The sequence below is a fragment of the Lontra canadensis genome, unplaced genomic scaffold (genome assembly GCF_010015895.1).
Source record: "Lontra canadensis isolate GAN:19392208 unplaced genomic scaffold, GSC_riverotter_1.0 scaffold10, whole genome shotgun sequence".
Taxonomy (NCBI): domain Eukaryota; kingdom Metazoa; phylum Chordata; class Mammalia; order Carnivora; family Mustelidae; genus Lontra; species Lontra canadensis.
This window is the reverse complement of record NW_022631004.1, coordinates 24056856-24084383: the sequence shown is the minus strand read 5'-3', so window position 1 is coordinate 24084383 and position 27528 is coordinate 24056856. Positions and strand designations below refer to the sequence as shown.

Sequence of the window (27528 nt, the reverse complement as noted above, 5' to 3'; positions counted from 1 at the left end):
TGTTGAATCCCAGTTTCATTCCATCCACCACCCCCCAACCTCCCTGGGTGTTCTCTGATATTTCAGGCCTGGTGTGAGCCAAGCAAACCTCAATTAGCTAATGAGGTGCCCAAGACCAGCACCAAGACTGCCTCTAAGGGCCGACCAGATCATTAACCACCATCATCAGTGTGAATTTACAACCTCTCCTACCACGTGGGCGGTGGGTGGAGGGGGGGTGCTGTGACGTGCTACCAAGCCCTTGGCTGACAGGGACCCATAGAAGTGCTAGCAAGGCAAAAACAGAGTAAATTAAAAATATGCTTCGATCTATAGGCTCTATTTATCTATGCCTTTCTTTAGTAACATAACATTAAGGTAAAAGGTCATATCCCCACTGAAATATAATTTATATTTACCTTTTATTAAATAATTATGGCATGGCATGAAGTTAAATATTACAGAAGCTAATCAAGGGGGAATTCAATAGAGAAAACTCAGACATGAGAATTTCGTCTTTGCTATACATAGAATGTCTTAATCCTCCACTGGGAGTCATTCGGGTTTGCTTAAGGAGTTTAATAATACACATTTCAACTGCCACAGAATCTAAATCCCATTTGGATCAGCCTTGGAAAAACTTTCATCAATACCTTGAGATTTCATAATATTTCTCCTGAGAGCCTGGATCTTATGTGTCATTTCTCATTTTGATTGCGGGTATAATATATGAGGTTACTTACATATCTTGGACCCAGCAAATAGATATAAAGTTTAAGCAATGTGTAAAGGTTTTATTTTATAAGTAAATAGTATTTAACTAAAAATATCTACTGGGAACTACTCATTAAAAAAAAAAAACTGGCTGGTGTTCAATATTAATTTTCCCAAGAGGCTGGTGAGATGTATAAATTCTATATGATTTTTCTTTTTTCCTTAAGAGGAGGCACAGAGACCAGATAATGCTTACTCTAGCTAACACCTCTATTTCTGTTTCCCAAAAATATAGGGGACACGGGTTAATATGAAAAGGGGACTCTTTGTTAGAGTTCTGGTCAGCCCTGAACAAAGACAGCATTGACATTGCAGGCAGGAGTTCATTTATGTCCTGACCAATTGCAGTACTCATCACAAAAATGGCAGCATCAAAGGCTGATCAAATTCCTTTGCAAAAATTTGAGATGAGATAAATAAGATGATGGAGTGAGGGAACATCTGAGTGATCAGTTGGGTGGTTGCTCTGGGATTTTGGCCTGGATTTCAGCTTTTCACACTAGTAGGTCTCTAGTTGGAGCCTAGGATCATCATGGAGTGTATGGATGGCCATCAAGAGGCCAAGAAAATTCCAGAAGTCAGAGCCTAGCTGTATGTTTGCACATATGTGCATTCATCTGCAGCAAAGGATCTTCACTTTCATCAGATATGCATAAAGCCCATGGTTCCCTGAGGACCATGTGGGTCTAGCCCACAGAACCAGAGGATCTCTCCAGTCCTAACTTGAAATCTTATCCTTCTCTAATAATAAAGAAAACAATGGAAAAGGATCCTGCCTAAGAAAACTAAAATCTATATAATGTGACTGCCAGACAAACACCAGATCAGAAGACGGACTTTGATAAACAAGCAAAGGAGAAACCATGCATCAGGAATGCCTCTCTGTGTGGCTCTGGTCAAAGACAGTTACTCTGGTGGCAGGCCAGGAAGGTGTAGAGCAATCTAGCATTGGGAAGAATTCAGATATACAGACTCCAGCTCTTGCCTTCATGTTACTTCTGGGACTTCTCCATTCTGCTTTCCCCCCAGGATCCACGTCTTCAAAGAGCCTTGAGTCTCCACATTGATTCCTGTGAGGTCTGCCTTCTTTGTGCTTTGATTGAGTTCCTCTGTCTCTCCCACCGCTTCCTCCCAGTTTCATTGTCTAATTGTCTACCTTCTTCCCTACTGCTCTTGGGTCCAACTTCAGAGCCTATGTTCAATTAGCATTTTAATGCTCTCAAGTTATATTTTTTCACAGCATCGGATAGTCAAAGGAGATAAAACTGGTCTGGCCTGGGATCTGCTTTACATCCCACCCCTGACTGACCATTCATCACCTTCAAGGCCCGGTGGACTTTGGTTTATCTCTCTGCAGAGACAAACAGTTGGGCTAAATGGCCTCTAAGATCCCTTTTGAGCTCTTGCATTATATGATTCTAAGACAATTACCTACTTGGCACAGTGAACTTCTTCGAGAAGTGGAGATGGGTGGGGTTGAAACCACAGGCTGTTGAATTATGTTGTTGTTAACCTTTGCTACATTGAAATCTTTCCCTACATCCATTTATTTCAATGCAGCAAAAGTTCAGTGTCACCAATTAAAAGAAAAAGGACAAAGATAATATAGGAACACATTATTAAGAGGCGGCACCTGCCTCTGTGGATAGAGGAACAAGAACACGAAGTGAGAACCAGCAGTGCACAAGTGAAAGATTAGACGGAAGCTTTTGATATTTAATTTAAAATGAAATATTAATTTAATATTTAATTACGCTTTGGTTTCAAGAAAAACTGCAGCAGGAAGACGGATTGTTTGAAGAAGGGAGTAATATACATGGTTAAGGAGACAACTGTAAAAATTAAAGATAAATTTCAAGGGTAAATCTAAATGCCACAATGGAGCAGTTATGAATAAGCTCATGCTCTTGGTAATGTGTATTTAGAATATTATAGCTGAGAGCACCAGGCAGTTAAGGGGCTGGGATGTCTCCGGTGAAACACCAGCCCCCTATACTGGGGCTTCCAACGGAGACATCATTCTTCAGACTCAGCCGGAGGATGGATCTGGATTTCACAAGAGGTGAGGGTAGAAGCGACCTCAGTAAAACTACGGGCTACCAGGAGGGCTGTTGAGTCAACCTGTTTCCAGTGTGAATGGGGAACGATTGTACTCAGGCCAGTTTTTGATGTTTGAATGGGGTATTTTTAACTCAAAATCAGACTCGTTTCTTAAATGGGATTTTTTTCAATCAGGGTAATGCTGTAAGAAAAAAAGAAAGGAATGTGAAGTGGCTGGGCTATTAACATTTGCAGTCCTGCATGCACATCTGTGCACAGCAGCTTTATGCAAAGAAGACCCCACACCCCACACCGAGCCTTGGGAACAAGACTGTTCAGGGTATGATCCAGGGGTTTGTGGAAAAATCTAGGCCTCCCATTTCTCCTCCAAACTGCTGCCTGTTCCTGGTCATTTTCTTATGAACCCTTTCTCCCAAATAATAAACAGGGGTGTAAAATAAATAAATAAATAAATAAACAAACAAACGGGTGTGTAATCAAATGAATTTGCTTGTGCTAAAGTAAAAGATAAGAAGTCCTCTGGGGGAGGAGGTTAGTTGACATGGATTCTTTGGTTTCTCAGTGTCTCCACTAATTCTCATTTGCCAGCTTCTAAGGTCCACCACACACCTTGACAAGCAGCTCTTCCGTGTGCACCTGGGCTCACCTGGCCAAGTCAGCATCTCTTGCTCCTTTCTCAGGCTGCCCTGGCTTTCTTCATCACCGACAAAATCCTCATTTCTAACTAGATCCAGATATTAAGGGCACAGTGTGGTAGGTCTTTCGAGAAGCCTCTTACAGAAGGGGAGACATGCAAACACATCCACACTCCATCCAACAGTGATGAGGGCAAAGCCACCTAGAACTCAACCTAGGAACTGTATGCCTCTGCCAAATGCTGACAGTAGTGAACTAGACTTGTATTTTTAAATTTCTGTCCATAGTGCACTTGTGTATCTATCATTTCATTTTCCCTGCAAGAGAAATACCTTCCTGTTTGTTCACTCAGAAAACTGAGGTGCAGAATGGTTAAGTGACTTGCAGGAATGTTGGGGCTCAAACCAAAGCCTCTAGTCTTGGTCATGGTCTTCCACCCTGGGGCCGAGTTCTCTGTTAATAACAGAGTGGAGCTGGTACTCCTTTGCCTTCCGCAGGTTCAGTTACTCATGGACAGGAGAGTTTCTATGACTTCCAGGGAACTTGAGGCACTTCAGAAGTTCCCAGCCTATCACATAATAGAAACATCCCACTTTGCAATGTGGAGCACCAGGCAAGGCATCCTCTGAGCCCCCTCTGGGCTCACTGGCCAGGCCTGTTTCCTGTGCATTTCCTCAGAAGAACAACCAGAGAGCCAAGGCCATTGGCATTTGCAGGTAAAACTACTGGGTGAAGTCAAACAGATAGGCTTTGTTGAATTTCTCCTATGAAGCTACACGAGATTGGTAAGTAGCACAGATCAGTGGTGGAGAGAGCAGCTTTGGAAGTAGACCACTAGGATTACAACTAACTTGCTGACCTCAGGCCACAGGATTCTTATCTCTAAAGTTGAGATACTAAAAGAACCATCGCAGTGAGAAAAAGCAGTGATGACATGAGCTCATGAGACAGAGCCTGGCCCTACCTCCTCAAACAATGACAGGTGGGACTACTGAATTACTATCATCATTTTTTTTTTCTTACTAATTCCACCTGATGACAGAACTTACAGGAGAGTTCTTAACCAACAATCAAAAGTTTCAACCAGACTCTGCAAGGAGCCATAGGAATAATACTGAAAAGCTGTGGTCATCTACCCCCACACGCTCAGTGACCTGCCATGGCCACATACATCCTGGCTTTACACTGGTCTCGGGGGGTAGGGGGGGACGGTGCACAGATTTTATCATTATACACAATGGCCATTCCACCCCAAATGCATGCTCCAGACATTCTCTTCCTGCATTCTCAAAACAGCCAAGCAAGTCCGCACAGCCAATAACCATGAACCCACTGAGTGCCCCACCAGGATTATTTTTCTGCCCTGTCGGTTCTCTGTGGAGAAGTGTTTGAGGAAAGCAGAGGACCCTCTCTCCTCGGCGCCCAGGCTGGCATATCTACCACCTCTAGGTCTCCAAGCAGAACTTTCCCGAGGTGCTATATTCTCACGTGGATCTCTCAGTGCTGAAGCAGCAAAGCCACACTTTAGCAAACCATGGTTGGAGGAAAATAGACCTGCAAAGTCACACGTGTGAAGAAAATGTGTTGTTTTTCAGAGCCCTGATGTTGTTTATGCTGTACTTGGCAGCAACAGCCATGGGGACTGATTACTGCGTTTTGGCTAATTATACAGGTAAGTTACATTTAATAGGCTTGGGTTTATTGTGATGGTGTATCCTTGGATACAGGAACAATCAATGGTTGGCCCTTGGAGCCTCCTTTCCCACCTCTTGCCTTTTGAGTCTCCTTCCAGAAAGTTCCACTTAAGAAGAAATACTGCGCTCAGCATGGGATGACTCAGTCTCTTAGGAACTGCCCCACGTGCAGAGTGCTTTACCAGCCAGAACATCTCCATAACGGCCCAATGAGCAGGACTCAGGTTTCTCAAACTCCTTTCTTTGTTTAAAATACAGATTCTTAGACCCTCCCAAAAGAATATGATTTGGTATGTCCGGAATGAAGCCAAGCATGATTCTCATACTCGGCCAAATTGGGGAAACACCTATGGGTAATAGTATAATTAGTACCAGAGCTTTACAGATGAAGAAAATGAGGCTCGGCAAGGTTAGGTGACTTGTCAAAAGGACAAACAAGTCACTGATGCTCCTGCCGTCATCTGAAAGCAGGTTTTCTGGCTGAGTCTGGTGAATCCTCCTCTCGGATGCCACCCTTCCGCTGGTGCTCACTCTGTCCCCACTAAAGCTCTCAAGACCTCTCAAGGTTTTCTTTTCCTCTGGAATCAAGATGATATTTTCCACCTGACCAATGGAGCAGAGTATTTTGTCTAGGCCTATGGTGGTTTCTGATACACTATCCTGCAGTTGAGCATGCTCTGAGGCTCAGATTGTGTGGCTCAGGCAGGCTGAACCCCCACAAGCTCTCTGTCCATCCCCCTCGCCCCACACCCCACGAAAGAGACAGCCGGGATTCTCCAGGCTCCGGAAAGGTAGGCCTCAGCTCTAAGAAAAGCCCCACCTCTAGTCACCTAGGGAAGCCACTGCCTTTCCAGCTATTGGACTAAGACTCCCAATGGGTTATAAAGTGGCTTTCCATGCCAGTTGCTTCTCCTTGAGTGGGCCAGACTAGAAATCACCAATCCATTTCCTCTAGTGCCTGGGCCCCTCCCTGAGTAACATTCGCCAGGTGTCTCTACCAACCTGAGTTGCATTTGGCTCAGTAGCCTCAGGTGGAAGTTTCCAGAGGGAGTGACCAGCCTCCCAAGCCATCATGGACAGTGTTTGTATTTTTATTTTCTTCTCTGCTTGTGAAAGAATGTATAACTTATCCCCACCCTCCTCACCCTTAACTGCCTCCCATGGTCCTTCCTTCTCCAAAGCAGTCTTCAGGAAGAAGCTTCACTGCTTCCTTGGCTGGAAATACTCTTTCTGTACCTAAAGAATCAAGTTTACCAATGTATGCTGTTTCAGTATTTCAATATGTGGGACACTAATTTTTTACACCACATTTTCTTTCATTATTAATTTTTTCAGAAAATAATACATATAAGTAAGCAAAGTTTAAACAACAAATAATAATACCAACATCTAGAAGCCACCATTGGTAGTGCCTTCATATGCAGGTTTCTATATCTTGGAGATTTGGAGATTTTCATTTGTTAAAAAAGAAAATCTTTGCCAACTTAATGGGGGAAAAATGCCATCCTGTAGTTGTCTTAATTTGCATGTATTTGTTTATTGATGTGATTGGGATTTTAAAAAATGTTTACTGTTAAATTCCCTACTGAATTAACTCCTGATATTCCTTACTAGCTTTTAATTTACATATTTCTTTTTCTTTTTAATTTGTGAGATATCTAACACTCACCTCTTTATCCGCAATGCATAACTTAGTTGTTGACAAATATAGGCATAAAATAAGCTTTTACTGAACAAATGAGTGAATCTCTTTACGCGTAAGACAGTATGTCACAAATAATGAATATGTTCTCACTTTGTCCTTTTCCTTTTGATTTAATGACCATCACCTCAAGATGCGAAAATTTTCTTTTTACATAATCATAGATTTATGTTGGATGGTTTCCTTGGGGTCAAGGTTAGCAAGGCTCCAGATTGTAATAACAATATTTTTGCAAATGTGTACATTGCAATGTGTATATTAAAAGACTTAATTCAAATGTTTTAGTTTATAATATCAGCTTTGTTTTTTTTTTTTTTTTTTTTTTTTTGGATACTTAGCTAGTTGATCTAATACCATTTGTTAAACATTCCATCTTTTCCACATTGACTGGGATGGCTTCTCACCTATACACATGCTTAGGTATTTATACCATTAATGTGTATGAGACCTGTTTATTTTTAAATGTTCTCTTCCATTGCATAACATTTCTACATGTACCTCCAAAGCCCCATATTCTTCTAATTACTCAAAATAGCTTTAAGTCTGGTAGGGCATGGCCCTCTCATTTTTCAGAATAAGGGGTCCTATTTTAACACCTTTATTTTTCCAGGTGAACTCTTGTAAGTTTTCCCCAAACATTTTGTTGGTACTTTGATTGGCATTGTGTTAAATTTATGCATTAATTGACATCTTTACACTATTAAATCTTCCCACCTCTCCACCAGCTGGAAGTATTTTGTCCTTCCTCTGAACTCCCTTAGCAATTTATACCTTTTTAAAAATCACTTTCTACCCTATACCCACCCAATTTTTCAAACCTGAAACCTGAGAGGCATCTCCTCCCCTTCCTCCCCCAACCTTCACCCCATCCAATCAATCATCAAGTGCTACCAATGCAACCTCCTAGATTCCATCCCCTTCTGCCTGTCCCCACTACCAGTATTCTAGTCCAAGATGCCATCATTTCTGGCTGAGGACACCAAGCTGGCCTCTGACTGACCTCCTTGAATCCACCCTGGCTTCCAAGGCCATTCTCTATAATTCAACCAGAATGACCTTTTAAAAGGCAAATCTGATCATTGCACTCCCCAGCTTTAAAATATTCCAATAGCCCCCCACAGCTCTTAGGGTAGAGCCAAACAAGCAGGTCCCAACTCTCCCTTCCAGCTTGAGACCAACCGTTCTTTAACTCATTTTTTCTGCCCTGTTCATAGTAGCCATCATATATATCCCATATCCTTTCTTACCCCAGGGCCTTTGCATATTCTGTATCTTGTGTTTGCACTATTCTTAGCCTTCCCCATTATCTTAGTTTAAGAAGGTGTATATTCCTGGCATCTTGTACAACTTCATTTTAGTACTCATCACATTTGCAATTACTTGTTCAAGTTTCCATGGTAATAACCCTAATAGTAGAAGTTTCCATGCTGGTTACCCTGATAGTAATCATAAGAATATTTTTAATAAAATATCCTTGAATAGTAAGATACAGTCATTGTCTATCCCAAGCACTTACATGAAGAGGTGCTCTAGACTTGGCTTCTGCCAGCTTGTGACAGCAGGTTGTTAATAGTTCAGAAATTTTGTGAGCCAGCTCATGTCATACTGGTAGCTTGAAATTAGCCATAGTCAGAGTATTTGCACCATGGAAATCAGCAAATACCACCAATCCTCCCACTCCCTCCCCACTGCTTTTCCCTGGAGAGCCAAACACCACTGTTGGTATGCACAATATTATTTAGTCTCACCACAGTTCTGTGAGATAGATGGCCCATTTTATAGATGGGGAAACTAAGAAGTTAAGTCACTTACACAAGATTTAAGAACTAGAGGCATCCAAGAAGCCCAAACCTTGAGCCCAAGTAGTTCATCTTCACGTCACTATACCATAATGAAGAAAGGATCCTGCTAGCCTGACTCATCTACAGTGTTCCCAGCACACAGCACAGAGCTGAGCATGGTGGGTGGGCTCAGCTGACATCTGCTTCATCAATAAGTCAATAAAATTTCAGCACATCAGGAAAACAGAGCTATTTGCTGACAATAATTGCTAAATAAGAGATACCAGGCAGGATGGCCAAAGACCTGAGTCCTTGTTCTAATTCCACCTTGATTTCAATGGACAATTGTGAACAAGTTGCTTCTGCTTGGGTCTTAGTTCTCCCATCTGCAAAAGAGGGAGTTTGATCAGGTGATCTCCAATGTCTCACCGTCTCTATAATTCTTTGAATTTACAAGTAGCATAATATCTATTATTTTCATGGTTAATGGAAAAAAGTGGGCTCCCCTTTCAGCAGATACTTTATTTCTACAAACTGTGGATCATGGCCTCCTCTGTTCTGTGTGGCAAATTCCCACTTCGCTGTAGAAATGTCACTCTTTTGTCCCCTCCTCCAGAAAGCCATCACTGAGTCCCTAAAGTCAGCCACTCCTTGCTCAGTGCTTCTTGCATTTATAACTCTTATGGGACTTAATCCAATTATCATAATCTCCAGGTGTCTATCTCCCCTTCTAGAACTGTAAGCTGCTAGAGGCATACTGAAATTACTGATTTTGTGCCTTGAGCATAATTTAGAACTGATGTTTGTTGAATGAATAGATCAAGTACACTGATATGTGGGTCCTGCCCTCAGAGATTCAGAGCTGCTTGGTCTGGAGCCCAGGTGTTGGTGATTTAAGTGCAGCCAAGGGTGAGGACCTCTGCTGCAGAGAGAGTTTTCACATGTATACACACATGTGCGTGCACGTGCACACAACACCAGGCTCCACACATCCACAGCCTGAGTATCTTTCATTACTTTAGAGGAGAGTTGAGGATTGGTTGCAACCTGCTTTGTCCTACCTGTCTCCTCACAGGCCAGATGGTCATCTATATACAGTGGGTAGATAAAACAGAGATGCCAGAGCCCTAGATGTGGAAGTTATCCCAAAGTGAGACCCATTCCTCACCTAACCTCAGGGACAGCCCACCCTCCTGCATTCCTCCTACCCTACCAGCCACTTCTTCTCAGTCACCTTCATTGGCTCCTCCTGTCACCCTGAGCCCTATATCCTGGAGCTCCTGAGGTGCCATCTCGAGACTTCTTCCATCCTGTAGTGCCACTCTCTTCTGAGGCCATCTCCTCCAGCCCTGTGGCTTCAAATCTTGTCTGGATGCTGATTGCTCCCTTATTCAACATCCTCAGTGTCTTCCCATCCAAACTCCTTGCCCTACCTGCCTTTCCTACCTCATCTCCCACTGATCTTCTCCCCACCAGCACCACTCTGGCCAGAGGTATTCATGCTCTTTCCTGATGATGCTGGGCTTATTCCCACCTCTCAGGCTATAATCAGTTCTCTGCCTGGGACATGCACCCCCAATTCACTGACAGTCAGTCTATTCTAGAGAACACTGGTGAACCAAAGAGAAACACAACCCTGGAGAGTTCCAGCCACAGAAGGAAGACAATGTGAATGCAGAGGAGAAAAGGTCAGAAAGATATGGAGGCAAGAGGACAGATTTCCACGCCTGTAATATGGGTCTCCATTCAGTGTCCCTTCCTCAGAGACCCTCCCTGACCACTGCACCCAAAGCCCTCCCTCATTCTCTATCCCTTACTTATTACTGTTGAAATTATATCATCTATTTTCTGTGTCGTCTGTCTTTCCCTCTAGAAAATAAGTTTTATCAAGACGAGGGATTTTATCTTGCCCATTTCTAGATCTCAGAGCCTAGAGTTGTGCCAGCCCATGGTACTAGGCATGTCATAAATACTCATTTAAATGAATGAATAAACTATGACCCTTTGGGGGCTAGAGCAGTAAATATTTTACTGTGATTACAATGGCATCTTCCATAGAAACACACACACTATAACCCAACCAAGTTGCATCTATCTCAAGAGAGAAAGTTCAAAGATGAAATTTTAAATAAATATACCTAAAAATTACCCTCCTCCATCTACACTCAGTGATATCTAACCAGGCATTTACACATAAACAAGAAGGGGAGGCTGGATCCAAACGAGAGAAGACACTATAAAATATTATTAGAATTTCGTAGTGTCCCTGATATATTTTCTAAGTTTATATATTTCTTTGTCCATAGCCCTCATTTTCTCCTTCAAAGTACAATGTCCTAGTTGATCCTCCCATCTTCAATCATTCTCCTGACTAATTCAATCTTTATATCAATAGCATTTGTGTTTGTTACGAGAAAACCTTTGAGTTACTCTCCATTGCATGGAAACACTTGATGTCGTCTTATGAATCAAGTCTCTTTCCCATACTAGGCTTTGTGGTGTGTGTGTGTGTGTGTGTGTGTGTGTGTGTGTGTGTTTTCATTTTTTTAAAACTGTGGTAAAACACACATGACAATAGTTACCATCCAAAGCCATTTCTAAGTGTATAGTTTAGTTAGTAGCTTCACACTGTGCAACCAATCTCCAGAACTTCTCATCTCACAAAACTGAAACTCTGTTCCCATTAAACAACACTTCCATTCTCCCTACCCCAACACCTGAGCACCACCATTTGATGCACCATCTCTGAATTTGACCATTCTAGGTACCCTATAGGGCTTTTAGGCTGTTTTATGTTTTCCTTCCCTCCTATTCCTCGCTCATGTGGGCTGAGTTGTGGTCTAAGTTCTACCCAAGTACATTGCCACAGCTGTAAACCAGCCCTCTCTCCTTCAGACACATGCTCACCTTACCCACTGGGCTCTAGTACATGAGATTCCCATAGTTGGGACATTCTTCCTTCTTCTTCAACTATTCAAATCCTCCCCACCCTTAGAAATAATTTTTGATTTCCATCTCCTCCTTGAAAACCCTTCTGTCTACCCTAGTCCACACTAAACTCTTTCTGTAACTCATATTCCATTCATTGGAAACACGAAACATTTTGAATATTCTAATTCCCCAGCTGTTCTGTGCAATATACCATCGCCTCCTCTAAAAATTTCTACATTTCCAAATAGGGACCGTGTCTCATAAGTCATTACACCTTCCACCTAGAAAAAGTAGATATTCAACAAATTTTAACAAATAATCAACAAATTTCAACAAAAATTGAAATCATAGATAATTCCTACTTTCATAAAATTTTAAAGCAATTTGAATCACTCTGCAGCACCACTGGGCAATTTTTATGGATCCTTTTCAAGAAAATTCAGTGATAGCTGGCAACTTGGTCTAATTTTTTATCTGATCGCTTAGATAAAAGTCTGTTCTAGCATGGTTCTAGCCGAGTCAAATTTATAAAGATGCACTCATGAAATGAGCTCCCATGATCATCTCCCAACCATTCAGAAATTGATTGCATAAAATAAAATTTAAAACCAAGTCTACACTTCTCCCATTCAATGCCTATCATTCAGTCCCACACTAGTGGGACTATCATTCTTCCCACACTAGTAAAAAGACCTAGAAAGGTAAAATCATTATAAAGCGGAGACACTGGGAAGTAGAGCAAAGGTGAACCAGGAGCCTGTCTCTCTTGGATCATTTTCTCACCCACCTGTGTAAATGAACCTCCCTGGAGCTCCTTTGCAGAACTGTTTGGATTTATAAGATAATGTCACTTCCACTACTCCAGGGATGTGCCGAGGAGGGGTCTGCACTCTGATGGCATGAGGAGTTATTAGCTGAGGAATGAACAGGCAGAGAAATAAAATACCTCCTATACAAGTTATCACTGAGGCTACAGAGGACAGGAGCATCTCTAATGACAACCCCCCCCCACACCACCTGGGACAAACTGGCTGTACTCATGGCGCCAAAGGCCCTGTCCCTCTCTCTCACATTTCTCCCTCCCACCCTGGAATTTCCTCGCAGCTTAACCTGTCTAGATCCTTGCCTTCCCAACAGCCCAGCTCAAGACTTCCTCCACCTCCAGGGCCCATCCCTATATTCACTCCCTCCCTGTTTCCTACACTGCTACTCTCTCATGTAGTGACTGTTACTTTTCTTTTTGTAATGTCTTGTTGGTTTTCTCATTATGAAACTAGAACACATGCACCTTACAAAATTAGGAAATTACAGAAAAATATGAAGAAAAATATTAGCCTTGTGTAACCCAGAGATGGCCATTGTTAATTCTGGTGAGTTTCCAAGACTTTTCTGTGGGTGGCTGTTATATAATGAGATTTTGTATCTGTAGACACCATTGTCCTGATTTTTTTTTTTTCACTTAGCATGATAGCATAAATATATTCTCCTGTGCCATTAGAACTTTTTCAAAACCAAATTTTTAATGGTGGAATTGAACCATTCTCCTATTATTCAATATTTAGGCTGTTTCTAATTTTTCACATTTATAAACAGTGGTGCAATAAATATTTATCTTTTTAAGGGATCCATGCCTACAATAAAGTGTAGTTTACATGTCTTAATTCTTGGTGCTTTGCTCATAGTAGGTACTCAGTAATGTGCATTCATGTCACTGATGCTCCAGGAATTACATTTTCCCAAATCAAAACCATCTTTGGGCCAAAGAAAATCAGGGAAGCAAGTAGCCTTTGCCTACCTCACTCCATACAAGCATGGTCCCAAACACCACTTGGAGGCCATCAAAGAAGTTGTCCCCAATGATGATGACCATGGCTCCTCCTGTGGTCCAGCCTTCACTTGGGCTAATGGCTTTGATGCAGGGGGTAGCTAAGAAGATAGAAAAGAAAAAGTCAAGGCTGTCCTTTGATGGTTGAAATCTGAAGTTTTGGGGATTGGCTGCTCTTGGAAGTTGGTTATTCCAGGTTCAAGTCAAGCTTTGCTGACTTGCCATCATTCCCTAATTGGTTGTTGGTTTTCACCAGGTCATTAAAGCCTAATGAGTTGACCATTATGTATGAAAACGTGGAACACTTAACTAATTGTGCAAGGAGTGTTTTTAAAACCGTGTTGTTTCTCCCCATATTTTTATAAGTTGATTACACTGGAAATGTGTAAATCCCTTTTCTCTCCCCACCTCCTCTGCCCCAAGACATTAAGATTTACAAGGCCTGCTAATGTGCTAGAGAGAAGGAGAAAGCAAAATCTATCATAGTTGGGGGTTTTTTCAACTCTATCAAGAGACAATTTCTAATCACTTTCCTAACTTTGTAGGACAGATTTAGCCCCCCCCTTCTTCCATATGTTCAAGGCCTCTGGACTTTGCATCCCAACAGGAACCCAATATGGTTTTCAGGCCATAACTAAAGTCAATCCATCACTCCATTTCCAAAGTTGACAGGGTCAAAGGTGGAGGAGAACTTTGGCAGGACTCCAAAAACATGAGCCCCCTTTGAACAGCCAGTCAATCACATCCAATCAGTCAAAAGAAACTGGATGGGTTCCTAGTTCTGAACCCTGGGATTTTCTTCTCCCCTTTCAGTGCCCACTGTGGGAGAATTAACACCACTCCAAATTCTTTACTGATTCAATCATTTTCTTTCAGTTCATTAATTCCTATTTAAATTGATACAAGACACATTTTAAGGGCCAAGCTGAGCTGGGAGCTGGTGGGCAGTATACAGCAAAACATCACACTAAAATAGTAGCCTAGGTTAGCCATTCACCCTATATTATAAAGCCTTACTACCCCAGTGAGTTGGGGAGTGTAAAAGATGGAATTTACTCAGGTATTTGTCAGTTATCCTCCTTGATATGCTTTAATTTTTTGGACAACTTGAAGTTGAACAGTTACCAGTATTTCTGACGACTTTAATGCACATGGAAAAGTACCCAGAGCAGATCATGATTTCTTCTTGTCCAAGCAAACAAAAATCAATTAGTGTCAATTTCATTCTGCACATTGTTTTGTTCTGGCCACAATCTGTTTAAGGGCACATCTGACACTTATTCATACACGTCTGCACTGTAATGTTCCTGTTTAACTAAGATGTCATAGGCCTAGGTTTGCCTCAATGCCCATCTAGCAAAAATAAAAACATAGGACTGGATGGCAGAGGCAGGGATGCACGGAGGCCGGAGTGCCGGCTGGGAGGCATGCGGGGTTGCAACAGAACAGGCAGGAGTCAGTGTTTACAACTTCACTTAAAACCCACATGATCTTGTGTACTTTCTCCATGCCCGCCCAGAGAGAAATTTAAAATTCAAACCAAGACCATGGTGGAGACCTTGATTTGTTGGCCCATTCTCAGCCCAGGTGACAGGCAGCCTCACCTTCTGATGGGTCCAGCCTTCTTGCTCGCCGGCCATGCTTGGAGTTGTTATGAACAAACATGTTGTCGGAAACAGCCAGCACATGTCCATCCACGTTCACCGTTGTTGACAACACAACCTGCATATTTAAAGTAAAAAATTGGCGGGGGGAGGGGGGAGTTAGCTGTACATAAAGTAGGAAAAGCCACAGTCTACTGTCTTGCCAGACTTCCCTATGGCTAATAAGAGATGGAACAGAATCTTGGGCCAGACCATGCCCTCGGCATCTCATCAGGTCATCCTCCCCCTGTGATTATGGCCGAACTTCCTGGAAAAAGAGGCCACACTTCACTCGGACGCTGTTATTTATTTGCATTCAAGGCATGCCCTGGTGATGGAGTGGGGCAACTGGCCATCTGCCTGCTGGTTCTAAAAACCTCATTCTCTCTTACAGGACCTGGACAATCCATTCCCAGCTGACCCTGGAGATGTGGTCACGCCAAGGAGCCAACTGTGTGCACTCAGGAAGGGAAGACTGCAACACCAGCTGGGAGGACATGTCTCCCAGCTTGGGAATGGGTTCTCGCACTTCTAATGACTGCTGAAGTCATGCTGGGCACAGAGATGGGTCTGAGGAGCCGTTGGTGGGTTGTCCCCACCCACTAGAAAGCAGTGGCAGAGAAGCTCCAATTTCTGGTGAGAAGATGAATTTGCTGGAATTCGGTGTTGAAAATGTAGGATATTTAGTAATCTAGGTAGAGGAAAGGGAAGAGATGGGTGTGGGGCAGTGGAAGAATGTGGATTGGGAATCAGAGAGAACTAAAAACACCACAACTGCTGTTTTGCCACCCGGTAACGTGAGACAAATTACCTCACCTTTTCTAATCTCCATTTTTCGCATCTGTAAAACGTAATCAACAATGACTATCTCCAGGGCTCAATAAATAAACTAAGGATAAAATAGGATATTACATGTAAAGCCCTAGGTGCAGGGCCTGGCGCATGCCACATGGAGATGAGTTCCCCCCCTAATTGCCTCCCGTCTGCCTTATTTGGCCTGTCACCAGGACAGGCGACATTACTCATTGAGGCCCTTCCGTAGTGTAAGCTCTGAGGGAGGCTCTGGAAAGGCAGACACACAGGCTGGATATCAGAAGTTACAAGGCTGCGCCCCTATCCTCAGAGAGTTCGCTTTTGGGTGATCAAGTAGAGTTCGACGTGTATGTTGTAGTTCCAAGAGGCAGAGGTCAGGAAAGGCCAGAATAGTTGGGAAAGTATAGAAGAGGTGGGTGGACTTGAGTGCACCCACTACCTACTTGACCCAGGAGGATGGGCTGTCTTAGACATGAGTCTCTGTGTCTGTTATGCATGTAATTTTTTTGGAGGAAATAACTTGTTATATACATTTTCATACACACACATACACACCTCTCTGGAGGAAAGGCATTGAATAGGTACGTAATGAAGAGCTGTATTTAAAAATGATTCTTCCTGTCTACTCCCAAATTAAATTTGCTGATATTCTACTTATAATTTTTCTGCCACCCCTTCCTTCTCATTAAATGAAGGTGAGGGGAACCTCGGCTCTACTTTATCTCTAATGTGAAGTAAGATTCATTAGATGGCATTTAAAATTTTCAACTGTGAGTAATTTCAAGCAAACAAAGTGAATGGGGTAGTATAATAAATCCATCTTTTTTTTTAGGTGAAGTTTACATACATTGAAATGCACGAATCTTAGCTGCACACTTTTGACAGATACATCCAGGTAAGACAGACATCAGGGTACAGAACATTCCCATCTCCCCCAGAAAGTTATCCTGTGTCCCTTTTCAGTCAATCCTCCCCACTCCCTAACCCCCACCCCAAGGAAACCCTTCTGAATTTTTTATTTTTTACCTTCAATGGAGTTTTAGATGGTAGCTTTTAATTTTTTAAAATATATATTTTAATATATTAGAGGTTCAGGGGAACCCTTAAAAGCATGAGTCCCCAAAATATTTCACCTAACCTTGGTCCCATGGGCATGACAGTAGCATACAGGAATTTTCCACAGACATTAGCGAGTTTCAATCATTCATCCCAAAAGCATTCACTGAACTCCCACAACATGTTGGGTATTATATCAGGCCCTGGAGATTCAAAGACGACAGAACGTGTTCCCAGTCAGCTATGTGTCTCTCCCATATTTCAGTTCCTCTCCTGTGAGTACACTACAGGTATGGTGTCCCCACCTCTCTGTGACATCAAAAGGAACTTAACGGAATCTCCGTTGTCATTCAGAAAATGATTGTCAATAGCCCATAATTCAGGGGTGTACCCTGTCTAGCTCTGGATCTAGATTGTCCCATGTCAACATGTTCAGAGTCTGGGGAAAATGCTTTCAGAAATTTCCTATCGTACGGAGGCCACCATAAGATGTAGACGTCCGTCGCTGTCCACGAGTGCTTGGAGGCCCAAGTCCTTGTCAGGGCAAGCACAAGATGGCATCATAGTCAAAGGAAGAGAGAAGCCAAGGCTCCTGGCGTGGATTAAGGGGAGTATGAGGGTTGAAGGCATTCACCTCGGCATGCGCTTACCCTCTGAAAATAACAGGAGAAGGTGGAGAAACAAGAGGAATCAGGTAACTTTTATAAATTGTGTGTGTGAATGGATTGATGTAGCTGCCATCTCCAGAAAGCCTAGAAACAAGAGGGCGCTTCAGGCTTTAATTGCTAATGAGCTGTGCTAGGCACAGGGAGGGGAACCCCAGGCTGTCTGAGGATTATGGGGGGAGAGAGAGCATTCTCTCTGAGACCATTTTAATTCATTCCACAAGCTTCTTGTCATACTGTACTTTCGTGCTCCTCATGCATTCCTGCCACAAAATATGGGGCTTTCTCGAGCCAGCTGATTTCATCATTGTCCATTTGGGTGGAGTGAGATTCGGTTCCAAAGTGAACATTTCCCGAATGACATACCCTGATGGTTCAGATGCACTTCATTATTTTCTATTAACAATGGAAATAAATTTTAATCTCTTGCTGGCTAGCGCTGGCCTCTCATGACAGCAAGGGAATTAACCTGAATTATTTCAGTGTCTGCAAAATTTATTACAAGATTTTAAATTATGTCCAAATGTATGTGCGTGTGTGTGTATATATATAGATACGAGGCAAGTTCCCATTTTTAATATTTCAAATATCTTGGGCTGTGGGATATCTAGAAGAGTCTGTCAATTAAAGGGAACTGGGAAAACGTAGAGAATTTAATCCCCCAACTTCAGCATGCAAAACAGGACGTGTTTGCTCATTGTTTTTATACACACACACACACACACACACACACAAACACACACAAATACTGATTTTTACATACAACCACTCTCCTTCTGGAAGAAAATGAACTACATTATGGAGGTGAATATACATTTGGTCCATTCAAAGCTTTGAATTTAACTTCCTTCCCTGTTTTCTGATGAATGATGACAACACTGATATTATTCTATTCAGACAAGTTAAAGTTTCTGAATGTTTGGGGACTAAAGGAAGTGGAATGTGCATTCCAGCGTCGTCTCACTCCCAGGCCTTCCCTTTCCACAAGCCAACTTCTTTCCCCTAGTGAGTATTTCCTGGGTCATGAAGGCTGACCTTTTCCATCTGGAATCAATCAGTCAACCCCTGACAACTTCCTGAAACACCTCACTCCATTTCCTGTTCTCCCCCCTTCTCTCTTTTCCCCTGGTTTGCTTCACTCTTCAAAACTGCAGGCCACAGCAGCTTAATGTTAGAGGGTCAGACACAGTTAGACTCCAAAACACTACACAAGGACACCTTTGACCTTCAAAAATCTTTACATCTTAGCTAAACAAATCAAGGTCAACATTTCTTACCATTACCTTGTTAACTATTTGTATGCATCTTTGCCAACGATCTTCTGATCATATAACCATCAGTACCACTTGCTCTCCTGAGCTCATGAGCTGATCTGTTTTCAAGGTAGCAAATTTAGTCTTGACAAAGGGTGCCGTTTTGGAGGTAGCCAAAACTAGAAGTCACGGGCCTTATAACAAACATATGGAGTATATTGCTGACAAAGGAACTTCTATGTCTCATCAGTGTCTCCTATCACCTAAACCTGATACCTGGTCTTTTCTAAAGCTGTCAGCCTCTCTTGGCACTGCCATTCTGCTGGCATGGCCCAAAAGAATGCCAATTAGGAATACAGATGTCTATAATTTGTGTGGGACGGACCCCCGGTTTTTGCTGCTGACACTGTGACAGCTTTCATTTGTTTCTCATAGTTGGTGTATCTATATTTTAGCTCAAAGCTCCGAAGGGAAAGCCTGCAGGTCAGAAACCCAAGCTACCATAGATTACAGCTCTCCTCGACTGAGATATTTCAACACAAAAGCAATAACCCATGATACTCAGGCAAATGTTTTTTATGACACGGCACTTTAAAAAGACAAAATTCCGAGAGAGAAAAGTAGGGATCCATTGAAATTGCTTGCATTTTTTAAGTGGAAGTAGTTTTTCCAATTTTTGCGATTCCTTATTTTGCTTCGTGTGATCTCGAATTTTTAGTGAGTTTTCACACAGAGCAACTGGAGAGTGGCAGTGTAGGTTCCGTTCTGAATCATTCAATTAAATGGCAGTCTTAGCCACATGAAGAAAAAGTCAGTAGCTCCCCTTGAAAAATACAAGACAGTTTTGAGACCAAAATCTACAACTGTGTTAGCAACTGCTGAAAGTACTCAAGAAAACTGATTGGCTTTCTCAAATTATTTTTTTTTCTTCTCATTATCTAAAAGTACTCCCATGTCCCTCACTCTAATAATTTACACGAAGCAGGAGCTGAGTTGTTAAGCGCTCTTTCCTGCCCGTACAAGGCCACGGGGGGGAGTTACTCTTTAGGTGGGCACATCCGTTCATCTGTACAATCAGGTTTCCAATGGAGGAACGGCTCCTTTGGTATTGGAATGATAGCAGGCGACATGGGAACCCTTACCAACCTGACTTACTTACATAAAAATGCCCACCCACGGGGCATTTTTACGTCTCACTCTAAAATGTCTTCGGCTTTGTTGGAACATCACACTTCAATTTTTTTTTTTTTTTTTAAACATCTCTCTTTCTCCAAGCTATAACTTGTATGATTCGGTTGAATTACTCAAGTCAGAGGAAGGACCAGCTTGGAGTCAACCCCCAGCCACCCTTTCTCAGCTCATGCCCAGATGTTCCTACAAAGGCCTTACGTCTCACATAGAAGGGTAAAGGAAAAAGAGAAGTCGGAATGAAAAATGTGTGGAATGACTACATGAACTGCTCTTTGAAACAGATGAGAATCCTAGCGTCTGTACCCACGGGAGAATAATTATACTGGGTTAGAAACCTTCCCATACGTTTCAGAGTCCTTGCTTTGAAAACACACCCATTTCAACCATTTGGCGGACACATTTCCCCTCTGTTTCAATGAGGGTCATGTACCTTCTAGCTGAACGTGGATCTTTGGTAGTTTAATCTCAGTAAAGCCCGGATGTGTAGTATTTAGAGCACACCCGAGGTGCAAGGCTTTCTGATACCTACCCACAAACACGCATCCACCAAGCTAAATAAAATGGTCTTGAAAATTCCTGTTATTTTGCCAAGTATGGAAAAAAAATTCTTTATGACATTTTACATCTGGAAATGGAATTAAATTCATGATGTGCTTTTCCCTTATAACTGTTCAGTTGCTATATATGTTATTTCAGCTTTCCCAAAGCGTAACTATTATGTGGGATTTTATTTTCCACCTGTGGTAGGAGGAAAGAGACATAGAGACCATTAAAGGGACAGAGAAAAGCAAGACAGACTTCTGGTTGTGCTGGGCAACCAAGTCTGGAGTCTACACCATGAGGAAAAAATACTCCGTTGGTGTTTTTATATACTGGCTAATTTTCGCATTCGACAAGGGGACTCTGATGAAACAATTTTGTCTAAGCCTCCATTAATCCAACCCAGGCTAACAACAAACAATTGGCTACTGCAAATTGTTTCTCCCCACCACTTGATTCTTGGCACACATCGTATTTTCAAACCAGATTTAAAGCCTAGATTCTTCTTTGTTACTGGACTCCAGGGTCTCCAAAATTACCTTTAAACACCTACCCAACAAGTACGGATTTTGTCATCTTTTTTTTTTTTTTAAAGGAATTCCCAGAATTCTAAGCAATCACTCTTGTTTCATATTCCCTAAGGCTAAATTTTCTGTTCGTTTAAGGATCAAGTGCCAAACAGAACACAAAGTTGATTGCTGTCGAGACAGATGTGGGGCATTGGGGGGCTGCTCACACCAAGGGAGGGGGGACTGCGGCATTAATGATATAGCTCCTGAGAAGACACTTTCTTTAGTAAGAAGACAGCCCTATGTTTTGATCAGTCAGAGGTGGTTTTTGATACTCCCGGTGATGTTCCTAGTGACACGGTACTGCTGCGTGCAATGGAGACTCACAGAAAACATTGTCACGACTTCAAGGAGCTTACCAAGGAGTTGATGATGCATAAGAAACACTACACATAATCAGAAGAGATGACTAGATAGCAATGCATAACTGAGGACTAAACTGTGTGGCCACCGTATACTCCAGGAGCCCAGAGGTGAGAAAAATGAACCTATAATGAAAGCGGTGACCACCATTTCCATCAAGGAAATGAGATTTGAGAGAGGCCTTGAAGAGTTGAAAAAGTTTTGTTACACTACTCAAGGTCACTGAAATCATTCTTCTGGCACTTAAAAAATAAAATCAAATTGGCATAAGCGCAGTAGTATACTGAAGACCATTCCACTGGCACGATTTGCAAATTTGGCTTAGGATAGCCATCTTTTAAGAGTTTGTTTTTTAAAAACCAGTTAGAATGTGTACAAAAATCAAGTGGCAATTTTTTTCAACCAGCCTCTCATGTCATCAGGAAGCCTGCTTTACTGCCAAATTCCCCCCATCTCAAAGGTCATACATAGACACTGGCTACATCTACTCTACCTCATTTTATTCCATTGCAATTGAACCCATTGCTTTCCCCATCTAAAACATATGCCAAGTGGGATGGTTAGGGTCAAGGGCAGTATTTTACTAGCAAACATTTTGAGAATCACTGGGGAGCCTTAACATATTTGATGTAGTTCTTGACTCGCTGGGCCATTCTCTTCCACCAAACCCTGCCCCCCAGGGACCTCACGAATCACCTCTCATTCATCAAAAACCAGGAGCATGTAGTCCCCATAAGCAGCTACACACCGATGTACTCCTATTGCAAAACTAAGAAAGCTTTGCTTTCCAGGAAGTTCTGCATCTGATTGTTCAGGAATGTGTTTGGTATTAGGTTTTAGCACCCAAATTTGAGTCTCCTAAAATGTTTCAGCCTTTAAGCTTTGTTTCCACCTGCCTGAAATCTGACAAGCCCTTTCCCAAGAGTTACACGCAGACAGCTACCTTCTATTGCTTCTCTTCCTTTTCTCCCATGAATAACTCAAAACACATTCCCTATGTGGGTTGGTTAAAATTCTTATCACCCTGATTCTTGTCCCCATTTGAGATGCAAAAAGGCATGGGGTAGGGGTGTTAGAAGGGTATCCTATGAGAAGACAAAAGCTTGAAGTAACCCACAGAAAGCCTTCCCCAAGCTTAAAGCACTGGACCAAGGGAAATATCCTCAGACCCTCAGAGGGTTTTTTTTTTTTTCCTGACTCCAAGTAGATAATTATTATTTCTCAGACTATCTGGTTTGTTTTACCACCAGATAATGGACTCACCTGTTGATTAGAGAGGCCATAAGTCAAGTGATTTTCATTATGAGCTTTAAAACTGCTGCTCGGTAGCACAGCAACCTTCAAATGGTGCATGAGATCACAGAGCAGCTGGAGTGGCTCTTGAATTGAAAGATCTGAACTGAAGAGACCTGCAGGCAGCTGGAGCTGTATTAAATTTTTACCATTTGGAGTTAATTTAAACTCTCGTTCCCCTCTTCAATGGGTGTGAGAGAAACACTCAACATTTTTTATTTAAGGAAAATAGATGGTGGTGCCATTAAAAAGTTTTATATAAGAACTGGGGGTTTAAGAAATCATAAGGGTTTGTTGGATGGCTCTTGGCCCTGTTCCAAGACATGAGTAGCCATGCCCTTTGCTCCTGCATCGTTCAGTCAAACAGACTGGTGGCTAACGCCCCGCTGTGTGGACTGGGTGTCTCTGTCATCTACACTAAATTCCCCATTGTTCCCGTGCAGTGGCTGCATCAGGCCCAAGGCCTCTCACAGCATCCAGCTACCCCACTGATGCCAGTTGGTGCTCACATGGCCTCACTTCCTTTCTTCATCCTGATAGAGATCTTTGCGTCTTCCATTCCCCTCTCCCTGCCACCATGCACTGCTCTCTCTTCCTCAGACGTCTGACAGACCTGTTATCTGTGTCCCCCCCTCCATGGCAAAACTCTTTCTCTCACCCCCTACAAGGATCCTCAAAATCCCCTTTTGGCAGGCCCATCCTGGAGGCATGTGCAGAGCCCCCATAAAACAAGAATCAGCTCAGCCCTGATGTCCTTCCCTAGTCTGGCTCCCAAGATAACTTTTCTCTCATTGCAAATGTATGCATGTGCTTCCCATCTATCTTGACCTTTTATGTCTTGAGGCAACAGATGGCAAGACCTGCCAGGATATATTTCTCAGTCTTCTCCCTAGAATAAGTATATAAAAAATGATGATTTTGGTGGACCTAAACTAAAAATGGAATAATTTAGGGGTGAATCTGAGACACACAAGAGTCACTCAGAAAAGTTCAGCAAATGATGGTAAAAATCTTATCCTAACTACATGAAAGCTGTAAGTTTGTAAATAAGGGAGTTTATTTAAAATTATCCTAAGGTTAGAGATATAGCCAGGTGCATGCTCCTAATTCCAGAATGACTAACGGGCAAGTTGGTGCTTACTGGTGTGATGGAAAATACCCCAAGCCTCTACAGTCATCATGCCTGCTTAAAACAAAGTCTTATTGGGGTGCCTGGGTGGCTCAGTGGGTTAAAGCCTCTGCCTTCGGCTTAGGTCATGATCTCAGGGTCCTGGGATCGGGCCCTGCATCGGGCTCTCTGCTCATCAGGGAGCCTGCTTCCTCCTCTCTCTCTGCCTGCCTCTCTGCATACTTGTGATCTCTGTCTGTCAAATAAATAAATAAAATCTTTAAAAAAATAAAACAAAGACTTGTTGAGGCAAAGGAAAATAACTGGCACCCAGATCTTGAATGTTCTCAATACCAACTAAGTTAGTGATCTGCTGACATTAGTGTCGTGTTATAGCTGATACCACGGAAAACTTAGAAAACCACTGGGAAGAGCATCCACACTTACTATTATTATAATGGCAGGCATCCCTTAGATTCTACCTCAGTTGCCCATGACCACACCACTAAGTCTCAGTACTCAGCACCAACCAACTGGCATCAGGTCATGCCCTGTGCTTCCAGGCAGGTCGCTTGAAGACCACAGAGAAACGTAGCTAAGCTATGTGATTCACTCATTTGTCATATTCTCCTTATCTCCCCACTGGGAGGTAAGTCCCTCAAGGGTGGCGAATTATATCTGTTTTGCTTGTTGATGTATCTCTAGCACCTAGGATAGTTCCTGGCACACAGAGGGTCCTCAGTAATATCGAGTGGGTGGCTGGACAAATGAATGAGTGCATCAGTGTTTTCACCATGACTGGGAGTAGACCCAGTCAGCCTATCTCTGAGAATAAGTTGGCAACAACTGCCCAAATGTTACCAACTTCTGTGTTTTAAAACCTGAATGTGGGAAGTGACAATATGTTTGACTTCTCCTTGTCTTGGCTTGATTTTCTTCCAGATTTTCCAACCGCCTGCCCTCTACCCACAATGCAGAGAGATAAAGAATGGGGTTCATTATGTCTTAACAGGACTGTCAGCTTCAACCAGACATAAATTTCTTTCTTTTCCTTCACTGAGCTGTTAATCTGGGTGTTTCACCAAATTGTTCCATTTCAAAGAGGGCAGGAATGATTTTCTGCATGTATGGCTCATGGAGTTAGATACTTTGGGGACCACAAAAATCTTTCTTTTTTCCCTTTCTTTCTTCCTTTTTTCCCTTCTCTCTCTTAAAAAAATTTATTTAAAAACAATTTATTGAGCTCTTTACAGTGGCAGGTATTATGCTAGGCACTGGGGAGAAATACAAAAATTAAAAAAAATATATATGTTATCCTCAAGCAGCACAGTCTCTTAGATGAACAATAATTGCAAGACAATGTAACTGATGGTGGGGTAGCAGTGTGTAGAGAATGGAACAATGGCCAGAAGAAGGAGTCAATGAATCTGTCAGGGAGAGTCAGAAAAATGCCTCAAAAAGTAGGTGCCATTCACGTATAGTCTTGAAGCATGACTAAAAGTCACAAATTAGAGGGGGCAAAAGGATCACAAGCAGAGGGGCAAATGTGTGGAAAGGTTCAAGTAATAGTCCACGTAGTAGAAATCAGTGAGGTGTGCCTAGCGAGCGGTGGGTATATGGAAACAACAGGGGATGTGCTGGGTACGAAGGTATTAATCAGCCTTGCCTTTCCAAATCTGTGCTTTAGGACTGGACAAGGAAGAAGGAGAAGCAGGGACCTATTGCAGGTGTGTTCAGGAGAAGAGACAGACTTAGCATATACTTAGGGGGAGGAAGTGACACTTCACCAATAAAAATAGGAAGGCATGGATCCAGAGAGCAAGTATTGAATTCTGCCATGAACATGTGCTCATTAGTAACCCGAGGGAAGATGCCCAGGAAGAAGGTAGAGTGGGATTTCTGCAGCTCCAGAGAAGGCTGAGGTCTAAGGATATGGATCCAGGAGTCACCTCGAACAGATGGCACTTATAAGAAGGTGGGAAGATTATCAAGTGAACTCCCAAGGGGACAGGTCCCCTTTGTAAGAGTTAAATTACATGGAGGATACCCATTTGGTAGATGAATTTCATTTCCTTAGGTCAGGAGACCATGGAACCCTAAGAGATGTGGAAACACCTAACATTTTAAGCAAAGCATGGCTTAAATGCAGCTTTTTATGGCAAAAGAATCTATAGCTTTTACCAAATTTTCAAAAGGATCTGAGCTGAAAAAGGATTAAAACCTATTGTGTTTAGATAAATAGGTGTATGTATTTATTTATGTCTGAGATACTTGGGACTTAGACTGAATTAAAGAGAGGTTTGTTTCATGCTTGAAAAAAAATTAATGTAATGATTTTGTTCTCATTTGGTCATTATGGGAAAAAGAATACAAGTTCCACAACTGTTTTGGGACAGGGGAAAGAAGAGAGGTGGGAGAGAAGAGGGAGTTTGGTTGGATTCATGATTTGGTAAGAAAAATTTCCTATTTCTATTCTGTTCTTAACAAATCTCTACAAAAGAATGTTTCAGATTAAATATATTTGATCAACCAGTGCCGTAGCTTAGCTGGTCAAAGCTCCTGTCTAGGAAATATATTTGATCGATCATATAACAAAATGGAGGAACGAAGTAACTGTCTATATGGTTTTAAAGTATTATCTTTGTCATTCTGAATAAGATATGTATTTCAGAAATTCCTAAGTTACCATTCCTTCAGATCCTCTCACCATGACTACCTACAATCTCTGGTTTGGTTTCGTATTTTGAACTTGATCCAAGTCTCTCACTTGACCATTACAGCACATAGTCAAGACTTTCTCCATAGTAGCCTTCTCCACATAAAGAGTGTTCATTGAAGGTTATACTCTTAATAGAATCTGAGCACAGTATAAAAATTATCAATTATTTTGTACACCAAAGGGCACTATCAAGAAGGTGAGAAGACAGTCATGGAAAAGGAAAAAAATACTTGCAAATCACTTATTTGATAAGGAAGGGCCTGGTATCCCAAATATATATTAAAAAAAAGTCTTACTACTCAACAATAAAAAGATACATAACCCAATTTAACAATGAATAAAGGATTTGAACAAACATTTCTCCAAAGAAGATATACAAATAAAGGGCCAATAAGCACATGAAAAAAATGCTCATATCTTTAGGGAAAGACAAATCAAAGCCACAATGAGATACCACTTTACACGCATAGGATGGCTAGAAATTAAAACAAAAACAAAAGACCCAAAAAAAAAAAAACCCTAGAAAATAACAAGTGTTGGCAAAGATATGGGGAAATTGGAACCTTCATACATTACTGGTGGGAATATAAAATGATGCAGCCACTGTGGAAAACAGTTTGGCAGTTCCTCAAAAAGCTAAAGATAGAGTTAACATATGACTCAGAATTCTACTCTTAGATATATACTCAAGAGAATTGAAAACACATGTTCACACACCAAAAAGCTTGTACACAAATGTTCATAGCAGCATTATTTATAAAAGCCTAAAAGTAGAAACAACCCAAGTGTCCGTCAACTGATGTAGAGATAAACAAAATGTGCTTTTACAATGGAATATTATTCAGCCATAAAAAGGAATGAACTACTCATACCTGCTATAAGGATGAACCTGAAAACATGATGCTAAGAGAAAGAAACCAGACACGAAAATT

General features: G+C 42.0%; 1 protein-coding gene across 2 annotated transcripts in view; it reads right to left on the bottom strand.

Annotated features, from left to right (window-relative positions):
• EBF2 (EBF transcription factor 2) overlaps positions 1 to 27528 on the bottom strand; it is a 186736-nt gene that overhangs the window by 23064 nt on the left and 136144 nt on the right. For both annotated transcript variants that reach the window (XM_032855789.1, XM_032855790.1), the window contains exons 8-10: positions 14988 to 15105; positions 13354 to 13484; positions 12346 to 12472 (exon numbers count right to left, since the gene is read on the bottom strand). In XM_032855789.1, the coding sequence (XP_032711680.1) occupies positions 12346 to 12472; positions 13354 to 13484; positions 14988 to 15105 (376 nt within the window). The remainder of the gene's footprint in view (positions 1 to 12345; positions 12473 to 13353; positions 13485 to 14987; positions 15106 to 27528) is intronic.